Below are 26,045 nucleotides of genomic sequence, written 5' to 3'. Positions count from 1 at the left end.
TGCGTCATCCAGGAAACCCTGAAGCTGCTCCAACACCACTCTCTCAATTAAATGGAGGAATTGAGAACCACTGGGGAGAAAGGCCGTGTATAAATGAAAACAAAATAAATGAAATAAAATTAAAGTAATTTTTTTCATGTATAAATGTATGAAGAATAAATAGGTATTTATTCTTTGTTCATTTTTAAGAAGAAGAAGAGGAGGAGGAAGAGGAGTTTGATTTTATATCCCCCATTTCTCTCCTATAGGAGACTCAAAGGGGCTTACAATCTCCTTGCCCTTCCCTCCTCACAACAAACAAACTCCCTGTGAGGTGGGTGGGGCTGAGAGAGCTCCGAAAAGTTGTGACTAGGCCAAGGTCACCCAGCTGGCGTGTGTGGGAATGCACAGGCTAATTTGAATTCCCCAGATAAGCCTCCACAACTCAAGTGGCAGAGCTGGGAATCAAACCCGGTTCCTCCAGATCAGAGTGCACCTGCTCTTAACCTCCTACACCACTGCTGCTTAACTGAAAAGTTTAAAACAGAAGGGTGATTAAAAACAGTAAGCCACTGTGGCTTTGGTCTGACTGGCCTTCTAGCGGTGAAAGAGAGAAGAGAGAATGCATTCGACAACCCAAAAAGGCTGTGCTGAAGATTATGGGACCTGCAGGGACAAAAAGCTATGTATGCTAGGCCTCCTACCATAGTGGCATTTCTACTTGTTGCCTGCAGCACCTCAGGTACCAGTTGTTGGAAATGTGGGGGAGGGACGAATGTGAGCTGATAAGTTTCTGTCTCTTCTGGTAAAAACCAGAAGTGACATAGGGTCTGTAGCATTTCCCAAAAACTCTATCATAAAATCACAAAGTTTTAAAATGTTTAATATACCAATTTTATTACATCACAGGAAACAGTTCAACAACTCATGAGGAAAAAGTCCAGTTTCCATCCAAAAGTAAAAAGACAAGTGTGAGCACCACATACACTTAAGAGTAGTGCAGCAGTTAAATTTCCTGGTTCTGTGGAAACATACACATAATTTTGTAATAAATATTGCACAATTCCTCCATATAGCAGTAGTAATAAAACAGAAATATGTCCTGCATTTTCTTCCTATTTCCACCTGAAATATCAGGCAGTTGAATTTATATATGTATATATATATTTGCATAAATCCATTTGCATAGGCTTTGGAGTGCAAGTAATGTCAGATTGCCATGTGCTGAATTATAGTAAGAATACCTACTCATCAAAATGTAGATATTGAATTTGTAGGCACGAATACTTTAAGAATATACTCTTTTTGCAAGAAGTTACCTTAAAAAATGTGCACACTGTAGTCACAGGCCAAGGCCTAGCAGCAAAACATGTGCTTTACAAGCTTAAAGCCCCAACACCGGTAGCCCCCATCTTCAGTCAAAGCAAAGATAGCCAACATCCATTCTTGAGACCTTAGAGCCAGATAAGGCAGCACTAGTCTATTTGGACCACATAAATGAATCAATCGTAAAACAGTTCATAGGTTTAAAAAGTTAAAATCGGAATGTTGCTTTGGCAGTCTCAATCCATGCCCTTGACTCAGATCTCTATGTCCACTCTAATTTCTCTTTGGATTTCCATAGAGCCTCATTCAAGTACACAGCTGTGGATGTATAGTGCTATTCTCCCCGCTGAAATGAAAGGGCAGGAGGCAGAGATCTGAGGTCTCACCATGGCAAGGAATAGCCTGCCAAGCCCCCTGCAGGGGGTGAGGAATTCCTAGTCCCCAGACCCCATTGCCTGCTACTGATCTGACTGGCAGTAGGATAAAAAAAATTAACAGCAGCATCATGTTCATATTGGAAGTGAAGAGGTAGCTCTAGGAATTGCCAGCAACTCTATGATGAAACCATAGAGTTTCTGGTGATTTCTATAGTTAACCTTTGGCATTTCCAGTTTTCTTACTGGAAATCATGCAGCACCATGCCGTGGGCCCCCATTGCCCCGCACAGACAGCACACTGGTTTATTATGCATAGAATGCCTACCTCGGGACTCTTCTTTTCACAGTGGGCTTGCAGCGGGCTCTCATCACATTTTTCTGTTCACATGCAATGAGGCATTCCCTCCTGGGCATGCAATTTTTCTGCAGAAAACTGTCCAGTACTGATTCTCTTAACTCTGTCCATCAATTTACTCTTAAAAGTTACAAATCTTAAAGGCACTTATTCTTAAAGGCACAGATGTCATTAGACTAGGTAGCAAGATTGCTGGCTTAGTCTTTAAACTGCTCTTTTATTGATATTACTGTTCCAAAAATAATCCCCAAATGAAAGAGCAAAACAATTTCCTGAACCTCATGCTGCTAAACAAGGGGACTATGCCTTTGAGCCAATATTCTTTCTCTCCTCCTGCCCCCTCCCTGCTGATGCTGCTGCCTCCGCAAGACAGAGAAGCTTGTTATTTCCAAGCACTCTCTTATTAGTATGTTGAGATATTGATTTAGCAATACAAAGGGTGAGTGAGTTTCTTTTCTTTCACTTGAAGGAGCCAGAAACATGGAAGGGGGGTGAGGAAGAAGATGTGGATGGCAGTGGGAGAGAGTTGGAAGGCTGGCTATAGGCAGAAGGAAGATATCCAGGGCAAACCTGTACTCACTGGCAAATCTATCCCACTCTGGCAGCAAAGCAAAATTAAAATCATGCTAGAAGTGGTCTCACTTGCCATGGAGAGAATGAAAAGTGAAAGTGAGGCTTGAAGAAATACATCTGTACATTTGTCCCCACCATGCAGCAAGCATGTTGTGCATAATCAACTATTACTGGTTGCCAGGCTCTGCCAGGCAACTCTATCAAGGAACCACTAGAGGGGGCATACAATCCATCAGACATTGCTTCTCTTCTACACAACTTTTTGTGGAAAGCCTGGAGATTGTGAACCATCAATGTCTTATTTTTGCACAGTCCACTAGTATGGACTGTGCAGTACACAGTCCACTAGTATGGAAACTTAACAGCAATGTTAACAATGGTTTTTTCCTCTTTTTTTAAAAAAGGGTCTTTGAAGCATTATATATAAATTAAATTGTCAGTTTCTTGTCATAAAGTTTTTCTGTTATTGAAAATATCAATCTCATAATAAGCCCTTGTACATGCTAAAAGAGAAAGATCACAGGTCGTGTGTAGTAAAATTAATCAAAGGTTATATAACAGTTGAAATCCTTGCAAGAAACCTCTGACTCTATTTTGAAACCTACAGGCATCACAGTGAAAACAAGGCTAAAATGGAAGCATTTTTTCCTATAAAAATGCCGTTGTCAACCAATTTGAACTTATTTTGGTCTGGATCCCAGATCATGTATGCACTTTACTGCTCCATATCTCTCGAGTTACATGCAGTCTTCTCTGTTTACTGCAGTATAGGCATCATAGGTAGTTTTTCCCACGCAGAAGTCCCGCATGTGCCGGAATGCAAAGGAAAGTGATGTCTCCATTACAACGAGGGATGTAGCATTTGCAGGCAAGGGACAGCTCTGCATGTCTTTGCACCTTTCCCACATTTAAGAAGTAACTGGATTGTTACAAATGGAGTTGATGAAGCTTCGTTTCCAGTGCTGAGAAAAATCAGGGGTCGAACCCAACCCTTTAAAGTATTCCAAGTCCCTTTATGGATTTCCAAAAGTTTTTTCCATTTTTAAAATATTCTAGGTGTTTTCCAGGAGTACGTTATTCCAGTTCAATGTCTCCTGCATACAGGGTGATCAGCAATATAGCAGCAAACCCCGTGAGCAAGCCTGCATTTTGGATCAGGAAAAAAGCTAGATCCGTTTTCCTCCCTGTTACTTTTTCTCTTGCCATGTCGTTCATCTCTGGGAACTAGAAAAAGAGAAAACATTCTTAGAATAGTGGTGCCATCTGGTGGTCAAAGAGCTCTTCTTCCATTTCCATAGGAGGTTTTTCCTGCACGCATTTTTTAAAACACAATTTTTACAAATTAAATTTTGGTATGGTTCTTAAGCTAGTAAAAAAGAAATAACTTGGGGCCAGTTCGAATGCTAAGCCCAAGTAATTCACCAAAGGATGAACAGAAATAATGCTTTCTGCTTAACTCAGTTTCAAACCTCTTCTCTCAGATTAAAAATTCTCTTGCGTGATCAGCACTGTGCTCTTGTTCAGCTCCCATGCATTTGAATTGTGCAGAAGAACTTCCAAGCCTGACTAATGCAGAAGCAGCAATTCATAAACCTTTTTCTCTGGGCCAAGACAAGTTTGGCAGAGAAAGTTGCCACATCCCACTGCTGGCTTAAGAAGAGCAACTGCTAGCACTAAACAACATGAACTAATATTGGAAATTGTAGGGGGTGGGGTATAATTAATGTTATACATTTATTTGTTTTATATAGTAGGAGGAAGAAGGAGGAGGAGGAGGAGTTTGGATTTATATCCCCCATTTCTCTCCTGCAGCAGACTCAAAGGGGCTTACAATCTCCTTTCCCTTCCCCCCTCACAACAAATACCCTGTGAGGTGGGTGAGGCTGAGAGAGCTCCGAAAAGCTGTGACTAGCCCAAAATCACCCAGCTGGTATGTGTTGGAGTGCACAGGCTAATCTGAATTTCCCAGATAAGCCTCCACAGCTCAAGTGGCAGAGCTGGGAATCAAACCCAGTTCTCCAGATTAGAGTGCATCCAGCTCTGTCAAGACATACATAAAAAACCCGAAAACTTACAGGAGCCACTCTTACTTTGACAGGTGAATGCTTTCCATTTACTAGAGGCTAATTGTCGCAGCATGCCATCTCCTTGAAAATTAATTCAGAGACACTAAAGATGCCCCAGCTTCTATAAATACTGACAAATACAGACCAGAGTTTTCTTCTAAACTTAAGTAGTAAAAAAACAGGCTCCATGAAAATGTCTTTCCAATGCCACTAAGGTCCTTAGGGATCCTGAGGAGAATTTGCTACTCGTTTAGCCCTGTCCCCGTGAAGTTTAGAAGAACTTGAGATATGTTAATTATTTGATGTTTGTATTATAGGTGGGTGTTTTATATCTGTTAGCTGCCTTGGATGTTCTTCCTTAACAGCAAAACAGGATATAAATAAAATAAATGAATAAACCATGAAGCTTTCTGCTAGTGAAGTAATGAAACTCATAAGGCGAGAATTTCTGTCAACCATTGCTGCAGAGATGCTTTCCTATATGCCTGACATATCTTCCTCAAAGCTGAGAATGGCAGAGAATTCAGTAATTTTATCTGTACAATGAAATATCTATCTTTATATTGTGAAGAAAAAAATGTCTTTTTAATGTATTTTTTATTTTTAATATATTTTACTATTCCTGTAAACAAAGGGCAACAAATATTTACAAATGACTGGTATCCCTAAACAATGAACACCACCACACTTGAAAAAAGTACCTACTAAAATGCCAAATTTGGGTGTCCAAATTTTCTGAAACGTTCGCCCTAAATGTTTAATATTTTTTATCTTTGACACAGATCCTATAATCTTAGAGGTGTCTTCCTTTTCGTCCTCCCTAATATTTAAGCCTGATAGTACTGATTTTTTTTTTAGCATTTACCTTGTACCCTGAAAGATGGTCAACTTGCTGTAGGATATTAACAAGCTCTTTACAGGATTCTCTTGAATTGTTTAAGGAAAACATTGCCTGGCAACCATTTGTGACCTTGGCCTCTATAGAAAGGAAGGCATCCAGGATCACACCTAGGCTCATACCAAATGGTTTAGCTGTTAACTGCACTGTGCTGCTGGCAGGTGTTAGCTAAGTTGTGGTCAGGCAGTCCCGAGTCAAGGTGGGCATGGTCAGACAGTCCAGAGTCAAGGCATGGGGAGGAAGTCAGGCAGACAGGCTGAGAGTTGGAGTTCAAAAGAAGACCAGACGCATTGAGCTTACCAAGAAGTACACTCACTGCACCCAGGCAGAGCCAAGCCCTAGGCAGGGCTTAAGTAGGATGAACCTACTAATGGGGCCAGGCTCCTGGGAGATGGAACTCAAAGTGGAACCTGTGTTGGTGCACGCAGGTGGCTTCTAAATGCTGCAAATATGACTAATGCATGGCGATCAGCCTAAACTAATAAAAATTGTGCTCTGCTGTCTGAGTGAGGAGCTTTCCCAGGAGAGATCCTCCCCCTTTAGAATCTTTTTGGTTCTTGAGGATGAGGCAGGCATCACTTGAAGCATGCTCATTTTTCCTTTTGAGATCCAAACCCTCTCACCCTGCCTCCACCTGAATGAAGAACACAATGGTTCAGATCAAGACACAGAAAACAAAGCCTTGTTTGCTACTATATTCTATGATGGTCATTTAAAGAAGAAGAACAGTTGGATTTCTATCCCCCCCCCCTTCTCTCCTATAAGAGACTCAAAGGGGCTTACAAACTCCTTACCCTTCCCCCCCTCACAACAAACACCCTATGAGGTAGGTGGGGCTGAGAGAGCTCAGAAGAACTGTGACTAGCCCAAGGTCACCCAGCTGGCATGTGTTGGATTGTACAGGCTAATCTGAATTGCCCAGCTAAGCCTCCACAGCTCAGATGGCAGAGTGGGGAATCAAACCCGGTTCCTCCAGATTAGAGTACACTTGCTCTTAACCACTACTCCACTGCTGATCCTGAAGATGAAGACTTCAGTTTGCTAACTAAATATTTATAATGTGCCTTAAGGAGGAATTGACAATTTGTACTAAAACATTTTTTCTGAACAACCATGTTGCCACGAAGCTGTGATTTAAAGGAAAAGGCCAGTATTTTGGGGATGGGGGGAGCTATTTACTTATTTCCCCTCACCCTCTTTTCTCACTGTAAATTGGTCTCTCCAAGATATTTTGGGTCCTGCTGGTATTTAAGAGTACCTATAAGCAGTGGTGGGATCCAAAAATTTTAATAACAGTTTTTGATGGTGGTGGGATTCAAACAGTGGTGCCGCCGCACACACGCACCTCCAGTCCCTATTGGGCAGGGAGGTTGCTTTAGTAACCCCTTCACGGCACTCAGAAAAAATTAGTAACCACTTCTAGAGAAGTGGTGAGAACTGGTTGGATCCCACCTCTGCCTATAAGTTTTCCGTAGCAGAAGTAAAATGTATGTGATGTGGCTTGCCATTATGTCTCAGTCATCTGCTATGTGAGATGAGGATATAAGCTGAGAAGGTTCTAGATTATGTTACTTCAGAAGGTATGGGTGAAGCATCCTGCCTTTTTCACTAATGGAGAGCCAAAAGTGACTTACAAACTCTTTCAGGATAGCGTTTACATGGAAGAGCCATCAAAAATATGACAAATCCATCTGCAACCTCGCTGTACACAGTAGACCAGTACATCAGGCAACAAGTGAAAGGAGAAAGAAAGAGGTATAGAAATAAGAGTTCCAATAAATCCTACCTGTTTCTAGACAGAGAAGAACAGGGTGGAATTCAGCAGTAAAGTGCAAAAGCAGGGTTCTGCATAGAGCATTCACACACATGATTTACATTTTGTTCAAAGCCATAATGGATCCATCCAGTCTAGAAAACTGAAGACAGAGAAGGCTAAGAATCACCTTTTCTGAAGTAAAGTAAAATAGGAGTGAAACCTCAAGCCAAGATAGAAAGAACAAGGTTGCTTTTTTAATGAAAATTTTTATTAGTTTTCATCTCCACCTTAACTTTCCTGCACCATCAGAAACAACGGGAAAGGGGAATCACTAGCACACCTCAAATATACCATGACTTGTTATTTTGAGGTGAGTACCTCTCTGATGTAAAGGGCAGCTGGGTCTTATCCAGTGGTGGGATCCAAAAATTTTAGTAACAGGTTCCCATGGTGGTGGGATTCAAACGGTGGCGTGGCGCCAATGGGGCTGGGCGGGGCACGACGGGGGTGTGGTCGGGCATTCCAGGGGTCGGGCATTGCTGGGCAGAGCTGTGGCAAGGACGCAACCACTGCGCTGGTCCTTGGGCGGGAAATGAATGCACGCAGGCGCAGGCTGCCACGCACGCCAGTGCACCTCCTGCTAGACTGCTTCAAGTTCTGTGTGCTACTGCTGAGGAGAGGAGGAGGGGCGTAACTAAGGCAAACATTACGTGGCAAAATCACCAATTAGTAACCCCCTCTCGGCACACACAAATAATTAGTAACCTACTCTCGGGAACCTGTGAGAACCTGCTGGATCCCACCTGTGGTCTTATCATCATGTTAATTGTTTTCTCCACTCAACTTTGTTTCCATCATTTTTAAAAAATTAATTGTGGATTTTTTGTTGGGCCATTGCCCACAAATCCATCTATATAAAATATACACAAGCACATTTTCCTCCTCACTTTTCCCAGTGAGCAGCCTTACACACATGTACAAACGAAGCTGAATTAAACCAAATCATTTTAAACATGCAGTTTAGTGGCTTGTTGGGAAGGGTTAATAGGAGATGGGAGGGACTGAGCCTAGGACTTGCTTCATGCCAAACAGATGCCCATCCTGGGCCTCAGTCCCACTGGTGAACTACCACACAAACAGTCTGTGGGTATTTTTAGGGCTTTCAGATCTCCAGCTCTGGTGGGAAACATACTGCCCAGTAGACTCAGACACCCACCATTGCTCAGTGGGAGGAAAATGGGGAAGACAGGAATCACGTTAACACCACAGTGCCAATTTTGGTGTGGACCTGGAAGTGGTACTACTATTGTATCAGAATGATGCTCCAGGATCTCCCCAAACTCCAGTTTTGGTGACGTACTGGAGCATTGCTCTAATGTGATGACACTGCTTCCAGGTTAGCACCGGAGATGGTATCATGGCATTGGCATGGCACCTCACCTATTTGCCTGCCCCAGCCTAGCCCCCTAAAGCTCCCATTGGTGGTCTGGTGACCCCAGAGAAAATCATAGGACAGAGAATGCCACACTCTTGCCTTTTCCACAGCCTCACTCAATGGTATTCCATTGCCTTTAGCATTTTTCTCTATATCCAGCTTCCACACCAGAAATAAGTTGGGCTAGAAGGAAGATGCTTAAGTAATATAGCTCTGTAGGATTGATACAGAAGAAAAAGCAGGATATTGCTTCCCTGTACCCTGCCTGCCCCTGGTATATTGTTAGGTTAAAGCACACACTTGTCTGTACATTAATAAAGTGTTTGATCTCCTCAGTATATCTGAACTGACCCTAACAGTGTCCCAGATTGAAGCCAATTTGTCCAAATTAGAAAAACTGAAGTTAAGTGCCATTCCAAAACTATCATAATTATAAGAAAATGCACAAGGTACTGAATACATCGTCACCACCACCACCACACACACTGTATTTTCTTACAGTGTATAATGGAATCCCACTTGATACTATGCAAAATAGAGATGTAGTGGAATCTCACCATGTCTGCCAAGGAAATGTACAGGAACATGCCTCCAGCAATGGCGAAGATAATATTTGGCGCAAAGTTGTTTCCCACTACTATACCAAAGGCCAAGCCAATATAACAGGAGCATGCTGACAGAAAGTTGAAAAACAAGGCCTGTCGTGTGCTCATCCCTGCGTTAAGGAGGATGACGAAATCCCCTGCAAAATAAAATGTTTGTTTTGAACATTTACAACGCCCCCATTTCTCCTGGCTGACTGAGACTTAAAGGGCAAGTCCATCAATAAAATTTGACAAAGCACCAGCAAGAAATATTCATTGTTATGTGATGCAACAGTAACATAAGATCCAAGAGAATTTAAAGTAATTAGTGTGAAATTTGCAAGAAAAACAATTCATCCCCTCCCTCCTGTAAGTGTAGTACTATCTATCTATCTATCTATCTATCTATCTATCTATCTATCTATCTATCTATCTATCTATCTATCTATCTATCTATCTATCTATCTATCTATCTATCTATCTATCTATCTATCTATCTATCTATCTATCTATCTATCTATCTATCTATCTATCTATCTGAGAGGGAATGCAGGATGGTGCAGCCTGAACTCATCACATCTTGCAGGCTAAGCAAGTGTATAATGGAAGGGAGACCACCAAGGAAGACTCTGCAGAGGAAAGTAATGGCAAACCATCTCTTTCTCTCACTTGCCTTGAAAGCCCTGTGCTGGGGCCGTCGTAAGTCAGCTGTAATTTGACGGCACTTTACACATACACATTTATTTATTGGTGTCCTGCTTTTCCCTCACCCAAGTGGAACTCCGAGTTACTTAACACGTCTTTCTCCCCTCTTCAATTCTCTCACCACAACAACCCTGTGAGACAGGCCATGTTGAGAATTTGTGACAAGCCCAAGGTCATCCAGCAGGATTCCATGGTAGAAATGAGGATTTGAACCCAGGTCTTCCAGGATCCTATCCATTACAACATGCTGGCTATGGAATACTACAAAAATTGTTAGGGTTCCTGGTGAGGTCTTGTCTGAAAATATATTACTCATTGCCAGGCCAGAACACAGGAGGGGCAGGTGGGCCAGTTGGGAAGGGGCAGAGGCAAGGGGGGAAAGTGCACTGGTGCGTACTCTGCCCTCATCCCACCCAAGAACACCCCCATCTTGCCCGGAATGCCCCTGGAACGCCCTCGTGCATCGCCCCCCCACCCCACTCCCTCAGAGCTACACCTTTGGGAACGGGCGATAATCTTGAGGAGGCCTACTCCCTCAGGTAAAGAATACTGATACTGAAAAGCGAGTCAGGAGATATACCCATACATAAACCATATGCATTTAGCACCAATTACAAAATTATTTAATAAGAAGTTTGAAAGGGTTTGAATTTTTTATCTACCCAGCTTGCTCACAGGTCTGCTCACTGCACATATCTATGAGCTGAGATAATGTAAAAGGTCTCACCCAGTTCGTGAGGAAACTCTTCACACAAGATGGCTATAGATGTGCTGATTCCCTGAAGCAGGGAAAGTGTGAAGGAAGCGCCAATAGCAAGTCCATCAATGAAGTTATGCAAGGCGTCACTCAAGGTGATCATCCAAGCAATCGTTCCAATTTTAACCATTGAAGATCCCTTGAAACAGGAACACGAACCACTTTGGGTTTCTTCTTTCTGCAGGAATAAAAAGGAAAACACATCCTGATTTCACAAAGCTGCAAGGGAGCCAATTCATGTATCTTGTATAATTTAGGAGGCACCCAGTTGCAGAAGGAGATATGTCAATTCCCCATTGATCCACTGAGGGAAAGACACAGGGGACCACTGAAGCAGAGAATTTATCTAAACAGCCTATTTAACACTACACCGGAAAATTCATCTCTTCTTTTTACTTGCAGTCGCTGTATTTATTTATTTAGAACACTTAGATGCCACCTCTCCACAGGCCTGCTTGGGGCATCTTACAAGTTAAACAGCTCGAGGTAGCTTACAGCTAAAATGAAAAACAAAACAAAGTCAATAAAACAACTGGCACCATTCAAACAGGCTGTACAGTGGCATCCAAGCAGAACTATGCTGTCCAAAACAATACATTCACATGAAGCAGCCTTATACTGAATTAGATGATCAGTCCATCAAGTATTGTCTATTCTGACTGGTAATGGCTCTCCAGGGTCTTAGATGAAGATCTTTCACAGCCCCTACTACCTGGTCCTACCTCCACTGAATCACAGCCTCCCGTGCTCTTGTCTTTCCAAATGTTGCAGAAATCTTGTTTAAACAACATGGCTGGTTTAGGTGATCAAGTGATGTCTCCATTTTCACAGTCTCATTTTTCATGCATTCCTGGGCCTGTTAGCTTTGGTGACCTTCAGGTAGGAAACTTAGGTTCAAGTCCCCACTTAGTTGCAGGGTTTCCTGGGTCAATTTCTATGCCTCAGCATAGCATTCCTAAGAGGAGCGTTGTGAGGAAAAAGGAGCCACTTTCTCTCTGTTTTATTTATTAGATATTTTCTCTTGTCCTTTCTTCTAAACTAAGGAGCAGCAGTGGCGTAGGAGGTTAAGAGCTCGTGTATCTAATCTGGAGGAACCGGGTTCGATTCCCAGCTCTGCCACCTGAGCTGTGGAGACTTATCTGGGGAATTCAGATTACCCTGTACGCTCCCACACACGCAAGCTGGGTGACCTTGGCCTAGTCACAGCTTCTCGGAGCTCTCTCAGCCCCACCCACCTCACAGGGTGTTTGTTGTGAGGGGGGAAGGGCAAGGAGATTATAAGCCCCTTTGAGTCTCCTGCAGGAGAGAAAGGGGGGATATAAATCCAAACTCCTCTTCCTCTTCTTCGCCAGTGGTTCTCAACCTGTGGGTCGGGACCCCTTTGAGGGTTGAACGACCCTTTCACAGGGGTCGCGTAAGACTCTCTGCATCAGTGTTCTCCATCTGTAAAATTGATAAATGTTAGGGTTGGGGGTCACCACAACATGAGGAACAACATGTATTAAAGGGTCGCAGCATTAGGAAGGTTGAGAACCACTGTTCTAGGCAAAGAACACAGACTTTCTGCATCCACGCTATTTGGAATGTTTTTGCAGTTCCTCACAAATGTGACCATCCTTATTTATTCACTGACGTTATCTATACTCTGTCTTTTTTCCCCAATGAGGACCCAAAACAGCTTACGTTGTTCTCCTCCCTTCCTATTTATCCTCACAACAACACTTTGAGGTAGTTTACGCTGAAAATGTGTGATTGGCCCAAGGTCACCTGGTAAGTTTCCACAGCAGAATGTGGATTAGAACCGGGGTCTCCCAGATGCTAGCTCAATATTATAACCACACTGGCTTTCCCGACTGCAAAGAGAGCCACCAAATCAGTCAAGATTGTGGAAAGAAAATTATCTGCAAATCATCAAAGGAACATTACAGGAAAATGCTACTCGAACGCACAACATTTCCAACCTTGGTAAATGGGAATGTAAAGTGAATGAGCAGCATCATGAAACAGCACGATTGAATTGTATCTCCACTGTCTGATTCTTATCTCAGTCCTAACAAGTATGATTATCCAGTGGCTGCATTCAGATACTGAAGTCCCAGAATCATCAGACAAGTTGTTATTACTCCTTTAAAAGCTGATAACACGTTGGCTGAGAGTGATAGCAAAATAATCACAAAATGCTATTGGCAGCCTCAGCTGGAGTGTAGTAAAAGCGCACGAGTGATGCTTATGTGAAATGGAAAGAGAAGCAGTGAGAAAAATTGGGTGCTCTTCCACACTATACTCCTACACAAATCATGTATCAGATTGCAAGGAAGGGATCGGTATATATTTGCAAATGTTTGTACGCAGCTTATTCTAGATACGTTAATAGAGAATTAACGCGGTCTCGCTTTTCAGACTGAAAAACACCTCTAAAGGATAGAGGAAAATGAATTCCTACATTGCCCTGTAAAAATATTCTGTGTTCGGTTGGTGCTGTCATGGTGTGCCTAAATCAAATGCCTTAAGCAGTGGTGGGATTCGGCAGGTTCGCACCACTTCAGCAGAACCGGTTGTTAAAATGGTACTTGTAAACAACCAGTTGTTAAATTATTTGAATCCCACCGCTGGCCTTAACCAACGCTTCCTTTGCTTGCTGGTTGTGGAAAGTGCTCTCAAGTCACAGTTCACCCCTGGTGACCCTGTAGGCAGTGGCGTATATAAGTTAATTAATGCCCGAAGCAAGCAGTAAAACTGCATCTTCCCACCCACCTGTGAAGGATGCCAGGGCTAGCAGATGGCCTGCGGTGCTGGCAACTCAATAGCTGCTTCCCGGGTTAGCCTTAGGGCTGCAGGGTCTCCCTCCCACCCCACTGCCCAGCACTACGACTCCTGATGATAAAGACTTTATGATAAGAACATTGAAACAAAAATGGGAGAAGGAAGGTTCTCTAGACACTGGGAAAACTGAAAATCTAATTGACAGTTGGAAAAATATAAAGATTGAGAAATATATGGAATTGGAAAGAAAAGTGATATTGAAGTGGTATAGAACACCAAAACAACTAGCATATATGATTAAAGGACTCAGCCCTAAATGCTGGCATTGTGGAGATCAGGAGGCATATTATAGCCATATGTGGACGGAATGTATAGAAGTGAAAAATTTTTGGACAACTGTAATGTTATATATCGAGAAACTAGTGAAGATTAATATTGGGATAAATAACGACTTAATGTTCATGGGTGTAATGGAGAATATATAAATGTAATATTCAAATGATACAATAAAAAATTATATTAAAAAAAAAAAGCACTACGACTCCAAGCCGGGAGAAAAACACACCAGGCCACCATCCCTGCCCAGGCCAGCTTGGGTGTAGCCTCTGTGGCGCACGGCCCAGCACAGCACCCCACGGCACCTCCACAGCCCATCTCCCTTCCAGCCTTCCTCCATGGCTAGCCCAGGGGGATCCTTCCCCACCTCGCCTGGGTGCTCGCCCACCACTTTCTCCTTCCCTAATTCCTGGAGGTAGGCGCCTATTGTTCCCCGCTGGGATAGGCCTTGGAGCCTGCCCACAGTTCTGCACCAAGGAAGCTGCCTGACCGGGCAGAAGCAGCGACGGACAGTGGAGGAAGCAGCGAGTGAGCAAGTGAGCAGGCAAACAAACCTCTGGAGCCAGCAGGTGTGGCCAGGCACCTGCTCTTTTGCATCGGGGAAGTAGGCGAAGTGGGCTAGGGCCCTCACCAAGGCCGGTGGTGCTCTCCCCCTGGCCTGGGGAGAGAGAGGGCGGCACCAGCAAGGCTGCACAGGCACCCCTGGCCAGGCCAGGCAGGCAGCAACAGGTATGCAAGCGGGGGGGGGGGGGGCAGCCAAATGCATCCCCCATGCAATGTTCACAAGTGGGGGCCAGAATGTGACCCCCTCCCCATGGTGCGCCATTGCCTGAAGGGTCTTTGAGACAAGAATTGGTTTAGGTGGTTTGTCATTGTGTGCCTCTGTGTGGGCTGATACAGTTCGGAGAAAACTGTGACTAGCCCAACAGGCTTCATGTGGAGGAGTGAGAAATTGAACCATTCTCCAGATTAGAGTCCGCTGTTCTTAACCACTACATCACACTGGCTCTCTTTGGCTTAGGTAAAGGTAGAGGTAGTTCCCAGTGCAAGCACTGTGTCATTACTGACCCATGGGGTAATGTCACATTGCAATGTTTACTAGGCAGGCTTTGTTTGTGGGGTGGTTTGCCATTGCCTTCTCCAGTTGTCTACACTTTAACCCCCGCAAACTGGGTATTCATTTTACTGACCTTGGAAGGATGGAAGGCTGAGTCAACCTTGAACCTGCTACCTGAAACTGACTTCTGTCGGGATTGAACTCAGGTCGTGAGTAGAGCTTTGACTGTAGTACCGCACCTTGCCACGCTGTGTGGTGGGGTTCCTCATTAAGAATCACTCCTGAGTATATGTAGTTATCCTTGCACTATACAAACACTACGTATTTGCATATGGCAACTGCCGTCACAGGAAGACTTTCCAACTGTGCTGGTAATCACACTCTTGCCTGAATTTTGAGTCAGTGTTTAAGATTCAGGGGCTGTTTTGCCAACTGATTTGTGACAACTGCAACATAACGATCTTCCGGTCTCTTTTGGCAATTCTTGTTTTTAAACAATGATACATTAACCTTCTTACATTAACCTCCTTGCCAGAAAACTGTTTTGAGAACTCTACTGAATTGTTGACATACTTGGAATGAGACCAAATTCCAGCAGCTTCATTTTAATGGTGAGAAAAGTTCCTTTGGTCAAAACAGGACTATGAATGGCTCTTACTGAAGACGGTCAGGGTCAGAGGCGTAGCGCCAAGGGGACGGAGGGGTGCGCAATGTACCGATGTAGGCACCCCTGCGGAGGCGTTCCGGGGCGGGATGGGGTGTTCCAGGGGCGTGGCGTGGCATTCCAGGGGCTTGGAGGGGCACACAGCATGCGTGCCCCGGGCGCACTTTCCCCTTCCTCCGTCCCTAGTCAGGGTACAGCATTTCGGACAAATAACTTAAAAAGTAGGTAGATGGCAGTGTCCAAGAACGTGTAGCAATATACTACTACAGAGCACTGTTTTGATTCTGGGTCATCACTCTGAGCCAGATTAATCTCACAATTCAGCACTTCCTGATTATAACAGTGGATAGTAGCTTGGATCCCATGGAGGATTGCCACTGATGGAAGGGATTTTCACCCAAGCACCACAACTTGGTCACCTCCCCCCTTCACTACAACTCAATGCACCCAAAATTTTGCTCTTCGGGGCAGGAGGCAGAGGCCTGTGCAGAAGGGAGAAACAGATGAAAACTGCCCCCCCCCCTTTATGTTTGCAGAAATCATCTGTGGGATCAAACCAAGTGCTTAAATGAAAGACTGCCTTATAATCTTGGGTAAATCACTCTGAGCTGGAGAGGTATAAAGTACCAATTCTGATACCACTGCTGCAGTGGTATATGTCTTTCTCCTAATTTCCCATCACAATACCCCTCCTCACACACACACACACACTTTGGCCCAAGGTGACAACAGCCTTTTGCAATTCCTCTTGTTATTACCATTGCTAAAAGCAGAAGCCTGGTGTTGTGAGATTTATTATCTACCAAGGGTTGACTAACTCCCTGTACAGTGACAAAGAGGTGAAGAAAACAGCTTATCCCATATTCTCCATGTAATCCAAAGTAGCATTGCTGAACATCAACAGGCCTTAGTAGCCCCCATTCAAGTTGGATTACAGTAAAACTCTTTAAAAGGCAACTATTCTGAGTAACATAAAGCCTGCGCATCCCATTCAGTAAGTAAATAACCAAGGACTCAGTGTGAGGAGATTCTGACCACCTGTGGTGCCACCAAAAAGACCCACCTGTAGAGAAACTGCCTGCAGTCTACATCTAATTTGCAATGTTTTTATTCCACAGGACAGCCTTCCAAATGGGCAGTACCTGCATGCCAGCGATCCATACTCCTTCATGTACTATGAATTGACATCCACGGAGCAAGAACCTTTGACCTTTGAACCTAGCCACATCAGAGCTAGTAGGGTCATTTGAGCATTGCTGCAAGCAACCAGCATCTCACCAACACAGTCTAAAAAAAGGAAAAATACTCCTAAATCTATATAATTTTCCAAACGATAGCACGACAATTCATAAAAATTGCTTCTTCACATTAGATTTTTCTTACTTGGCTCCTGTATATCTGTTATAGCTCAAAACCACGCAATGCTTAAGGGAGATGGAATTCTACAAAGGAAAATTGTGGCATCTGAGTAGCTTTCAAAATAGATCATAAAACCACACTTGTTACAAAAGCAAGTCTTGTGAGTGATACTGAAACGTCCAGAGGAGCAGGTTTAAACAAATCTGACAGAATGGGAGCGCCTACTTTAAAAAACAAAAAACACCCACCCAATTGTCTCGTCAAAGTGACTGTATGAAACTTCACAAGCTCAATGTCCTATTTATTAGATGCATGCTCAGTTTCTTACTAGGCTCCTTTTTAACCATTCTGAGCTTTAACTAAGGCCTTTTCCACAAGCACATCTTACCACACATTTCCCCAGTGATCAAACCTTGTGTCCTGGAAATATTTTCTGTAAAATTATTCCACACATCTCCATTTCCCCCATCATTTCCCGCCTTGTCTCTTCAGTCGCATTGCTTCCACACACTACTGCTGAAAACATATTATCCCTCATGGTGGTGGGATGTCATTTGTGTCACGGCCATTTTCTCTTCCCTCTCATGCTCTGTTTTCAAAATAATCTTTATTTTTAAAAAACTCTATTGTAGTAGCAATGACAGGTCAATTCTATCAGCCTTGTCAATTTCATCACGAAGGAGTGATGAGGTATAAATACAAGGTGAGGTATAAATACAAATTCTTTTTAAAAATTCTTCTTAATGTGACATCACTCATTCGTGATGTCACATTAAGAAGAATTTTTAAAAAGAATGTGTATTTATACCTCACCTTTTTCTCCTATAAGGAGTCTCAAATTGGCTTACAATTGCCTTCTCTTCCTCTCCCCATAAAAGACACCTTGTGAGGTACGTTGGGCTGAGAGTGTTCTCTGTGACTAGCCCAAAGTCTCTATGTTCTCTGTGACTAGCCCAAAGTCACCCAGTAGGCTTCATGTGTAGGAACAGGGAAACAAATCCAGTTCACCACATAAGAGTCTCATCTGGAAGAATGGGGAATCAAACCTGGTTCTCCAGATTAGTCCAATGCTCTTAACTGCTACGCTACACTGGGTCTCATACCATACTGGGAAAAAATACAATGTGTCAAAACTTAGGAGTGAAATTGTCAAGGGAAGTTGTTTTTGCAGGAGAAAATTGACAAGGATTCCTGCAATAAAGCTCCATTCTTACTGCAGCAGCCCCTAGTCAATTTTCTTCTGCAAAAGAAACTTCATTATGCAGGCCCCACCTGGAGACTGGCATCTCTAATTTCTAACAGGAATCCTGTTACTCAGCCAATTCTTGCTTACAGTTTCCCCAAAATAATCATAATGGCAGCCCACAAATGGGAAGTATCCAAGCAAGTGATTTTGGTGGTCTTGTGGTACGCACCTGAGGCATTTTTGTCCCACACTGCTGTATCCATCTAGGCAGCCCATTGATTTCTCTTGAACTGGCCTGACTAAATACTTCTGAGAGAGGTGTGAACCTTTGCCACCAGACTGTGGCCTTGTCTCTGAAACGTCATTGTTACTATAAACCCCTGCCTGTCTGTTCTATCATTCTATCATTTTTATGTCAGTCTTCCTCTGAGGAGTCAGGATGATATATATAATCCTTCTTTTCTCCATTTTCTGTTCACAAGAACCACTCTGTCAGGTAGAATATGCTGTCTGTCTACTCTGTCAGGTAGAATATGCCCAAGGTTACCCACAGCACTTTCTTGCAGAGGAGGGATTTGAACCCACGTTTCCACAGCCTTAGCCTGACACTGTAAACACCACCTCACAGCAGTTCCAAACTATTCTATGGTTTTCCTGCTCGTTTGCCACCCTCCTTAACTACCTACCTGCTCTCCTACCCACAGTTCCATTCCATCCTTCTTTCCATTCATCATACATTTCACCTGTAGACTCTGACACCCTGTAGAACCACATACTTCTCAATGGACTCTCATTGTCAGGGACAGCCCTGATATGAAGATAATGATTTAAGCACTGCGTGTTCCTCATTGCCATTGGGAAAAAAACAGGCTCTTTCCAAGCTTTCTATGAGATAAGCATGCCACAAAAGTGACATTTCTGCCACAATTATATATGCGGAGAACTGTGCTGGTAAGGCAGAGTGGTTATTGTGCCAAGCTAGGATCTGGGTCCATATCACCCCTCTGCCGTGATGCCTGTTGGCTGACATTAAACCTGTCACACACTCAACCTAGCCTCCTTCACATGATGTTCGTAAGGATAATCTTGTGAAGGCAGACCCATCTAAGCAGCTCTGAGGTCCTTGGAGAAAGAAAGGGTTTAAAAATGAGATAGATAAGAAAGAAAGAACATAAGAACATAAGAACAAGCCAGCTGGATCAGACCAGAGTCCATCTAGTCCCCCCCCCCACCCCCCCAACACCCCCCCCTCCCCCCCCCCCCCCCCCCCCCCCCCCCCCCCACCCCCCCCCCCCCCCACCCCCCCCCCCCCCCACCCCCCCCCCCCCCCACCCCCCCCCCCCCCCACCCCCCCCCCCCCCCACCCCCCCCCCCCCCCACCCCCCCCCCCCCCCACCCCCCCCCCCCCCCACCCCCCCCCCCCCCCACCCCCCCCCCCCCCCACCCCCCCCCCCCCCCACCCCCCCCCCCCCCCACCCCCCCCCCCCCCCACCCCCCCCCCCCCCCACCCCCCCCCCCCCCCACCCCCCCCCCCCCCCACCCCCCCCCCCCCCCACCCCCCCCCCCCCCCACCCCCCCCCCCCCCCACCCCCCCCCCCCCCCACCCCCCCCCCCCCCCACCCCCCCCCCCCCCCACCCCCCCCCCCCCCCACCCCCCCCCCCCCCCACCCCCCCCCCCCCCCACCCCCCCCCCCCCCCACCCCCCCCCCCCCCCACCCCCCCCCCCCCCCACCCCCCCCCCCCCCCACCCCCCCCCCCCCCCACCCCCCCCCCCCCCCACCCCCCCCCCCCCCCACCCCCCCCCCCCCCCACCCCCCCCCCCCCCCACCCCCCCCCCCCCCCACCCCCCCCCCCCCCCACCCCCCCCCCCCCCCACCCCCCCCCCCCCCCACCCCCCCCCCCCCCCACCCCCCCCCCCCCCCACCCCCCCCCCCCCCCACCCCCCCCCCCCCCCACCCCCCCCCCCCCCCACCCCCCCCCCCCCCCACCCCCCCCCCCCCCCACCCCCCCCCCCCCCCACCCCCCCCCCCCCCCACCCCCCCCCCCCCCCACCCCCCCCCCCCCCCACCCCCCCCCCCCCCCACCCCCCCCCCCCCCCACCCCCCCCCCCCCCCACCCCCCCCCCCCCCCACCCCCCCCCCCCCCCACCCCCCCCCCCCCCCACCCCCCCCCCCCCCCACCCCCCCCCCCCCCCACCCCCCCCCCCCCCCACCCCCCCCCCCCCCCACCCCCCCCCCCCCCCACCCCCCCCCCCCCCCACCCCCCCCCCCCCCCACCCCCCCCCCCCCCCACCCCCCCCCCCCCCCACCCCCCCCCCCCCCCACCCCCCCCCCCCCCCACCCCCCCCCCCCCCCACCCCCCCCCCCCCCCACCCCCCCCCCCCCCCACCCCCCCCCCCCCCCACCCCCCCCCCCCCCCACCCCCCCCCCCCCCCACCCCCCCCCCCCCCCACCCCCCCCCCCCCCCACCCCCCCCCCCCCCCACCCCCCCCCCCCCCCACCCCCCCCCCCCCCCACCCCCCCCCCCCCCCACCCCCCCCCCCCCCCACCCCCCCCCCCCCCCACCCCCCCCCCCCCCCACCCCCCCCCCCCCCCACCCCCCCCCCCCCCCACCCCCCCCCCCCCCCACCCCCCCCCCCCCCCACCCCCCCCCCCCCCCACCCCCCCCCCCCCCCACCCCCCCCCCCCCCCACCCCCCCCCCCCCCCACCCCCCCCCCCCCCCACCCCCCCCCCCCCCCACCCCCCCCCCCCCCCACCCCCCCCCCCCCCCACCCCCCCCCCCCCCCACCCCCCCCCCCCCCCACCCCCCCCCCCCCCCACCCCCCCCCCCCCCCACCCCCCCCCCCCCCCACCCCCCCCCCCCCCCACCCCCCCCCCCCCCCACCCCCCCCCCCCCCCACCCCCCCCCCCCCCCACCCCCCCCCCCCCCCACCCCCCCCCCCCCCCACCCCCCCCCCCCCCCACCCCCCCCCCCCCCCACCCCCCCCCCCCCCCACCCCCCCCCCCCCCCACCCCCCCCCCCCCCCACCCCCCCCCCCCCCCACCCCCCCCCCCCCCCACCCCCCCCCCCCCCCACCCCCCCCCCCCCCCACCCCCCCCCCCCCCCACCCCCCCCCCCCCCCACCCCCCCCCCCCCCCACCCCCCCCCCCCCCCACCCCCCCCCCCCCCCACCCCCCCCCCCCCCCACCCCCCCCCCCCCCCACCCCCCCCCCCCCCCACCCCCCCCCCCCCCCACCCCCCCCCCCCCCCACCCCCCCCCCCCCCCACCCCCCCCCCCCCCCACCCCCCCCCCCCCCCACCCCCCCCCCCCCCCACCCCCCCCCCCCCCCACCCCCCCCCCCCCCCACCCCCCCCCCCCCCCACCCCCCCCCCCCCCCACCCCCCCCCCCCCCCACCCCCCCCCCCCCCCACCCCCCCCCCCCCCCACCCCCCCCCCCCCCCACCCCCCCCCCCCCCCACCCCCCCCCCCCCCCACCCCCCCCCCCCCCCACCCCCCCCCCCCCCCACCCCCCCCCCCCCCCACCCCCCCCCCCCCCCACCCCCCCCCCCCCCCACCCCCCCCCCCCCCCACCCCCCCCCCCCCCCACCCCCCCCCCCCCCCACCCCCCCCCCCCCCCACCCCCCCCCCCCCCCACCCCCCCCCCCCCCCACCCCCCCCCCCCCCCACCCCCCCCCCCCCCCACCCCCCCCCCCCCCCACCCCCCCCCCCCCCCACCCCCCCCCCCCCCCACCCCCCCCCCCCCCCACCCCCCCCCCCCCCCACCCCCCCCCCCCCCCACCCCCCCCCCCCCCCACCCCCCCCCCCCCCCACCCCCCCCCCCCCCCACCCCCCCCCCCCCCCACCCCCCCCCCCCCCCACCCCCCCCCCCCCCCACCCCCCCCCCCCCCCACCCCCCCCCCCCCCCACCCCCCCCCCCCCCCACCCCCCCCCCCCCCCACCCCCCCCCCCCCCCACCCCCCCCCCCCCCCACCCCCCCCCCCCCCCACCCCCCCCCCCCCCCACCCCCCCCCCCCCCCACCCCCCCCCCCCCCCACCCCCCCCCCCCCCCACCCCCCCCCCCCCCCACCCCCCCCCCCCCCCACCCCCCCCCCCCCCCACCCCCCCCCCCCCCCACCCCCCCCCCCCCCCACCCCCCCCCCCCCCCACCCCCCCCCCCCCCCACCCCCCCCCCCCCCCACCCCCCCCCCCCCCCACCCCCCCCCCCCCCCACCCCCCCCCCCCCCCACCCCCCCCCCCCCCCACCCCCCCCCCCCCCCACCCCCCCCCCCCCCCACCCCCCCCCCCCCCCACCCCCCCCCCCCCCCACCCCCCCCCCCCCCCACCCCCCCCCCCCCCCACCCCCCCCCCCCCCCACCCCCCCCCCCCCCCACCCCCCCCCCCCCCCACCCCCCCCCCCCCCCACCCCCCCCCCCCCCCACCCCCCCCCCCCCCCACCCCCCCCCCCCCCCACCCCCCCCCCCCCCCACCCCCCCCCCCCCCCACCCCCCCCCCCCCCCACCCCCCCCCCCCCCCACCCCCCCCCCCCCCCACCCCCCCCCCCCCCCACCCCCCCCCCCCCCCACCCCCCCCCCCCCCCACCCCCCCCCCCCCCCACCCCCCCCCCCCCCCACCCCCCCCCCCCCCCACCCCCCCCCCCCCCCACCCCCCCCCCCCCCCACCCCCCCCCCCCCCCACCCCCCCCCCCCCCCACCCCCCCCCCCCCCCACCCCCCCCCCCCCCCACCCCCCCCCCCCCCCACCCCCCCCCCCCCCCACCCCCCCCCCCCCCCACCCCCCCCCCCCCCCACCCCCCCCCCCCCCCACCCCCCCCCCCCCCCACCCCCCCCCCCCCCCACCCCCCCCCCCCCCCACCCCCCCCCCCCCCCACCCCCCCCCCCCCCCACCCCCCCCCCCCCCCACCCCCCCCCCCCCCCACCCCCCCCCCCCCCCACCCCCCCCCCCCCCCACCCCCCCCCCCCCCCACCCCCCCCCCCCCCCACCCCCCCCCCCCCCCACCCCCCCCCCCCCCCACCCCCCCCCCCCCCCACCCCCCCCCCCCCCCACCCCCCCCCCCCCCCACCCCCCCCCCCCCCCACCCCCCCCCCCCCCCACCCCCCCCCCCCCCCACCCCCCCCCCCCCCCACCCCCCCCCCCCCCCACCCCCCCCCCCCCCCACCCCCCCCCCCCCCCACCCCCCCCCCCCCCCACCCCCCCCCCCCCCCACCCCCCCCCCCCCCCACCCCCCCCCCCCCCCACCCCCCCCCCCCCCCACCCCCCCCCCCCCCCACCCCCCCCCCCCCCCACCCCCCCCCCCCCCCACCCCCCCCCCCCCCCACCCCCCCCCCCCCCCACCCCCCCCCCCCCCCACCCCCCCCCCCCCCCACCCCCCCCCCCCCCCACCCCCCCCCCCCCCCACCCCCCCCCCCCCCCACCCCCCCCCCCCCCCACCCCCCCCCCCCCCCACCCCCCCCCCCCCCCACCCCCCCCCCCCCCCACCCCCCCCCCCCCCCACCCCCCCCCCCCCCCACCCCCCCCCCCCCCCACCCCCCCCCCCCCCCACCCCCCCCCCCCCCCACCCCCCCCCCCCCCCACCCCCCCCCCCCCCCACCCCCCCCCCCCCCCACCCCCCCCCCCCCCCACCCCCCCCCCCCCCCACCCCCCCCCCCCCCCACCCCCCCCCCCCCCCACCCCCCCCCCCCCCCACCCCCCCCCCCCCCCACCCCCCCCCCCCCCCACCCCCCCCCCCCCCCACCCCCCCCCCCCCCCACCCCCCCCCCCCCCCACCCCCCCCCCCCCCCACCCCCCCCCCCCCCCACCCCCCCCCCCCCCCACCCCCCCCCCCCCCCACCCCCCCCCCCCCCCACCCCCCCCCCCCCCCACCCCCCCCCCCCCCCACCCCCCCCCCCCCCCACCCCCCCCCCCCCCCACCCCCCCCCCCCCCCACCCCCCCCCCCCCCCACCCCCCCCCCCCCCCACCCCCCCCCCCCCCCACCCCCCCCCCCCCCCACCCCCCCCCCCCCCCACCCCCCCCCCCCCCCACCCCCCCCCCCCCCCACCCCCCCCCCCCCCCACCCCCCCCCCCCCCCACCCCCCCCCCCCCCCACCCCCCCCCCCCCCCACCCCCCCCCCCCCCCACCCCCCCCCCCCCCCACCCCCCCCCCCCCCCACCCCCCCCCCCCCCCACCCCCCCCCCCCCCCACCCCCCCCCCCCCCCACCCCCCCCCCCCCCCACCCCCCCCCCCCACTAGATGGACTCTGGTCTGATCCAGCTGGCTTGTTCTTATGTTCTTAATCTATAAATTATAGAGAATGTTATATAGGGAATCTATAAATTAATGCCTCCAAAATTTCCTATCTTTAACCGCCTTGCTCAGGTCATGCAAACCAAAGGCTTCCTTTACTGAATAAATCAATCTCAAGGAGGGTCTTCCTTTTTCCCTACTGCCTTCAACTTTTCCATAACATTATCGTCTTCTCCAGTGAGTCTTATCTTCTCCTCACGTGAACAAGTACAGTAGCCTCAATTTAGTTCTAGTGTTGTCTTGAACCTCTGAGTTTTCAATCGAAGTTGCCACAACTTCTCTTTATTTTACTTTCAAAGAACTGTGACCAATCTAAAATAAACAAAAATGGCAACTTCATGGCAACTTCACCTGAAAACCCAGACTCTCAGGACAATCCCAGATATGACACAGGGATCCATATGACGTAGTGATACATGCATTCGTCTGAAGGGGTGGATAGGTGTCTTTTTCCCCTAACAAAAATTAAGCACATGTTGAAGGAAACCTAAACACCATTTCTCTCCTTCACTCAGAATCATAAAGAGGGAAGAGACCTCAAAGGCCACCAAGTCCAATCCCCTACAGTGCAGGAACACACTTGTACTCCATTTCTTCTCATGCTTTTTCTTCCATGCCACTTTGAGAGGATTCAAGGTAGACTATTGAAAAAGGACCTCTGGAGCCCACCTTGAATCCCAGGTGGCACCTAAAGTGGTGCAGGAGACAATGGCAAGCTTATGCCATGCCTGCTGTCCCCTCCCATGTCACTGTTCCTGCCTATTTGGCCATCCCCAAGTTGCCAATTGGGTTGCTTGGGCTCTACCAGACACCCCCTGAGAACAGCCACACTTTCATTTGACTCTGCTGAAAAAGAAAGTAGAGCTGAGTGTCATCAGAATATTAATGACAGTTTTTTCTAAGACTTCGGGACTTCCGGTGGAATGGCGTTTCACTCTGGTTGAGCCTCTGAGTCCTCCCAAACCACACATTGCTGATAGGCAGAGGCGTAGCAAGGGGGGAAAGCGCTCAGTGCACCGGTGCATCCTCCACCCCCGCCCCGCCCCACCACACCCCCGGAACGCCCTCGCCACACCCCCGCAGGGGCGTGAGCCCAGTGCATCGCACACACCCCTGACCCCTTGGAGCTACGCCTCTGGTGATAGGGGCTATTTTGTGGGCCCTAAAGCAAATTTTTCTTAGTTCTCACCTCCCCAAGTATTGAAGACCTTAAATTTGACTTATGGACTAGACGTGTTTGGATATTAGAAGAAGAGTTTGAATTTATATCGCCCCTTTCTCTCCTGTAAGGAGACTCAAAGGGGCTTACAATATCAGTACAGTACAGTAAACCTTTATTAGGCATAAATAATTCTGCATACAGTATGTTTGTATGATAAACAGCAATACAACGAGGAATCCAGTTCACCAGGTTAGGACAAATCATACACAAACTCTCCAGAGACACACCGCGACATCCATATGTTAATCAAAACTGATTTGAATGACTTCCCATGTTCACCACAATGACCTGAGCCTCAGACATCAAATCAATGTAATTTAGATGATTTGATACATTGAGGGACACATTTTAGTACCGTCTTTGGG

The 26,045-nt window shown here is 53.2% G+C and overlaps 1 protein-coding gene across 1 annotated transcript in view; it reads right to left on the bottom strand.

The window, feature by feature from the left end:
- Positions 1-849: 849 nt before the first annotated feature.
- Positions 850-26,045, bottom strand: part of SLC39A8 (solute carrier family 39 member 8) — a 35,357-nt gene continuing 10,161 nt past the window's right edge. The window contains exons 3-7 of the mRNA XM_048508747.1: positions 18,863-18,936; positions 14,140-14,568; positions 10,782-10,989; positions 9,323-9,507; positions 850-3,834 (exon numbers count right to left, since the gene is read on the bottom strand). Coding sequence (XP_048364704.1) covers positions 3,685-3,834; positions 9,323-9,507; positions 10,782-10,989; positions 14,140-14,568; positions 18,863-18,936 — 1,046 coding nt within the window. The 3' untranslated portion in view covers positions 850-3,684. The remainder of the gene's footprint in view (positions 3,835-9,322; positions 9,508-10,781; positions 10,990-14,139; positions 14,569-18,862; positions 18,937-26,045) is intronic.

The sequence above is a fragment of the Sphaerodactylus townsendi genome, linkage group LG10 (assembly GCF_021028975.2).
Source record: "Sphaerodactylus townsendi isolate TG3544 linkage group LG10, MPM_Stown_v2.3, whole genome shotgun sequence".
Taxonomy (NCBI): Eukaryota; Metazoa; Chordata; class Lepidosauria; order Squamata; family Sphaerodactylidae; genus Sphaerodactylus; species Sphaerodactylus townsendi.
Note: the sequence above shows the minus strand (reverse complement) of the source record. Positions and strands in the feature narration are given on the sequence as shown.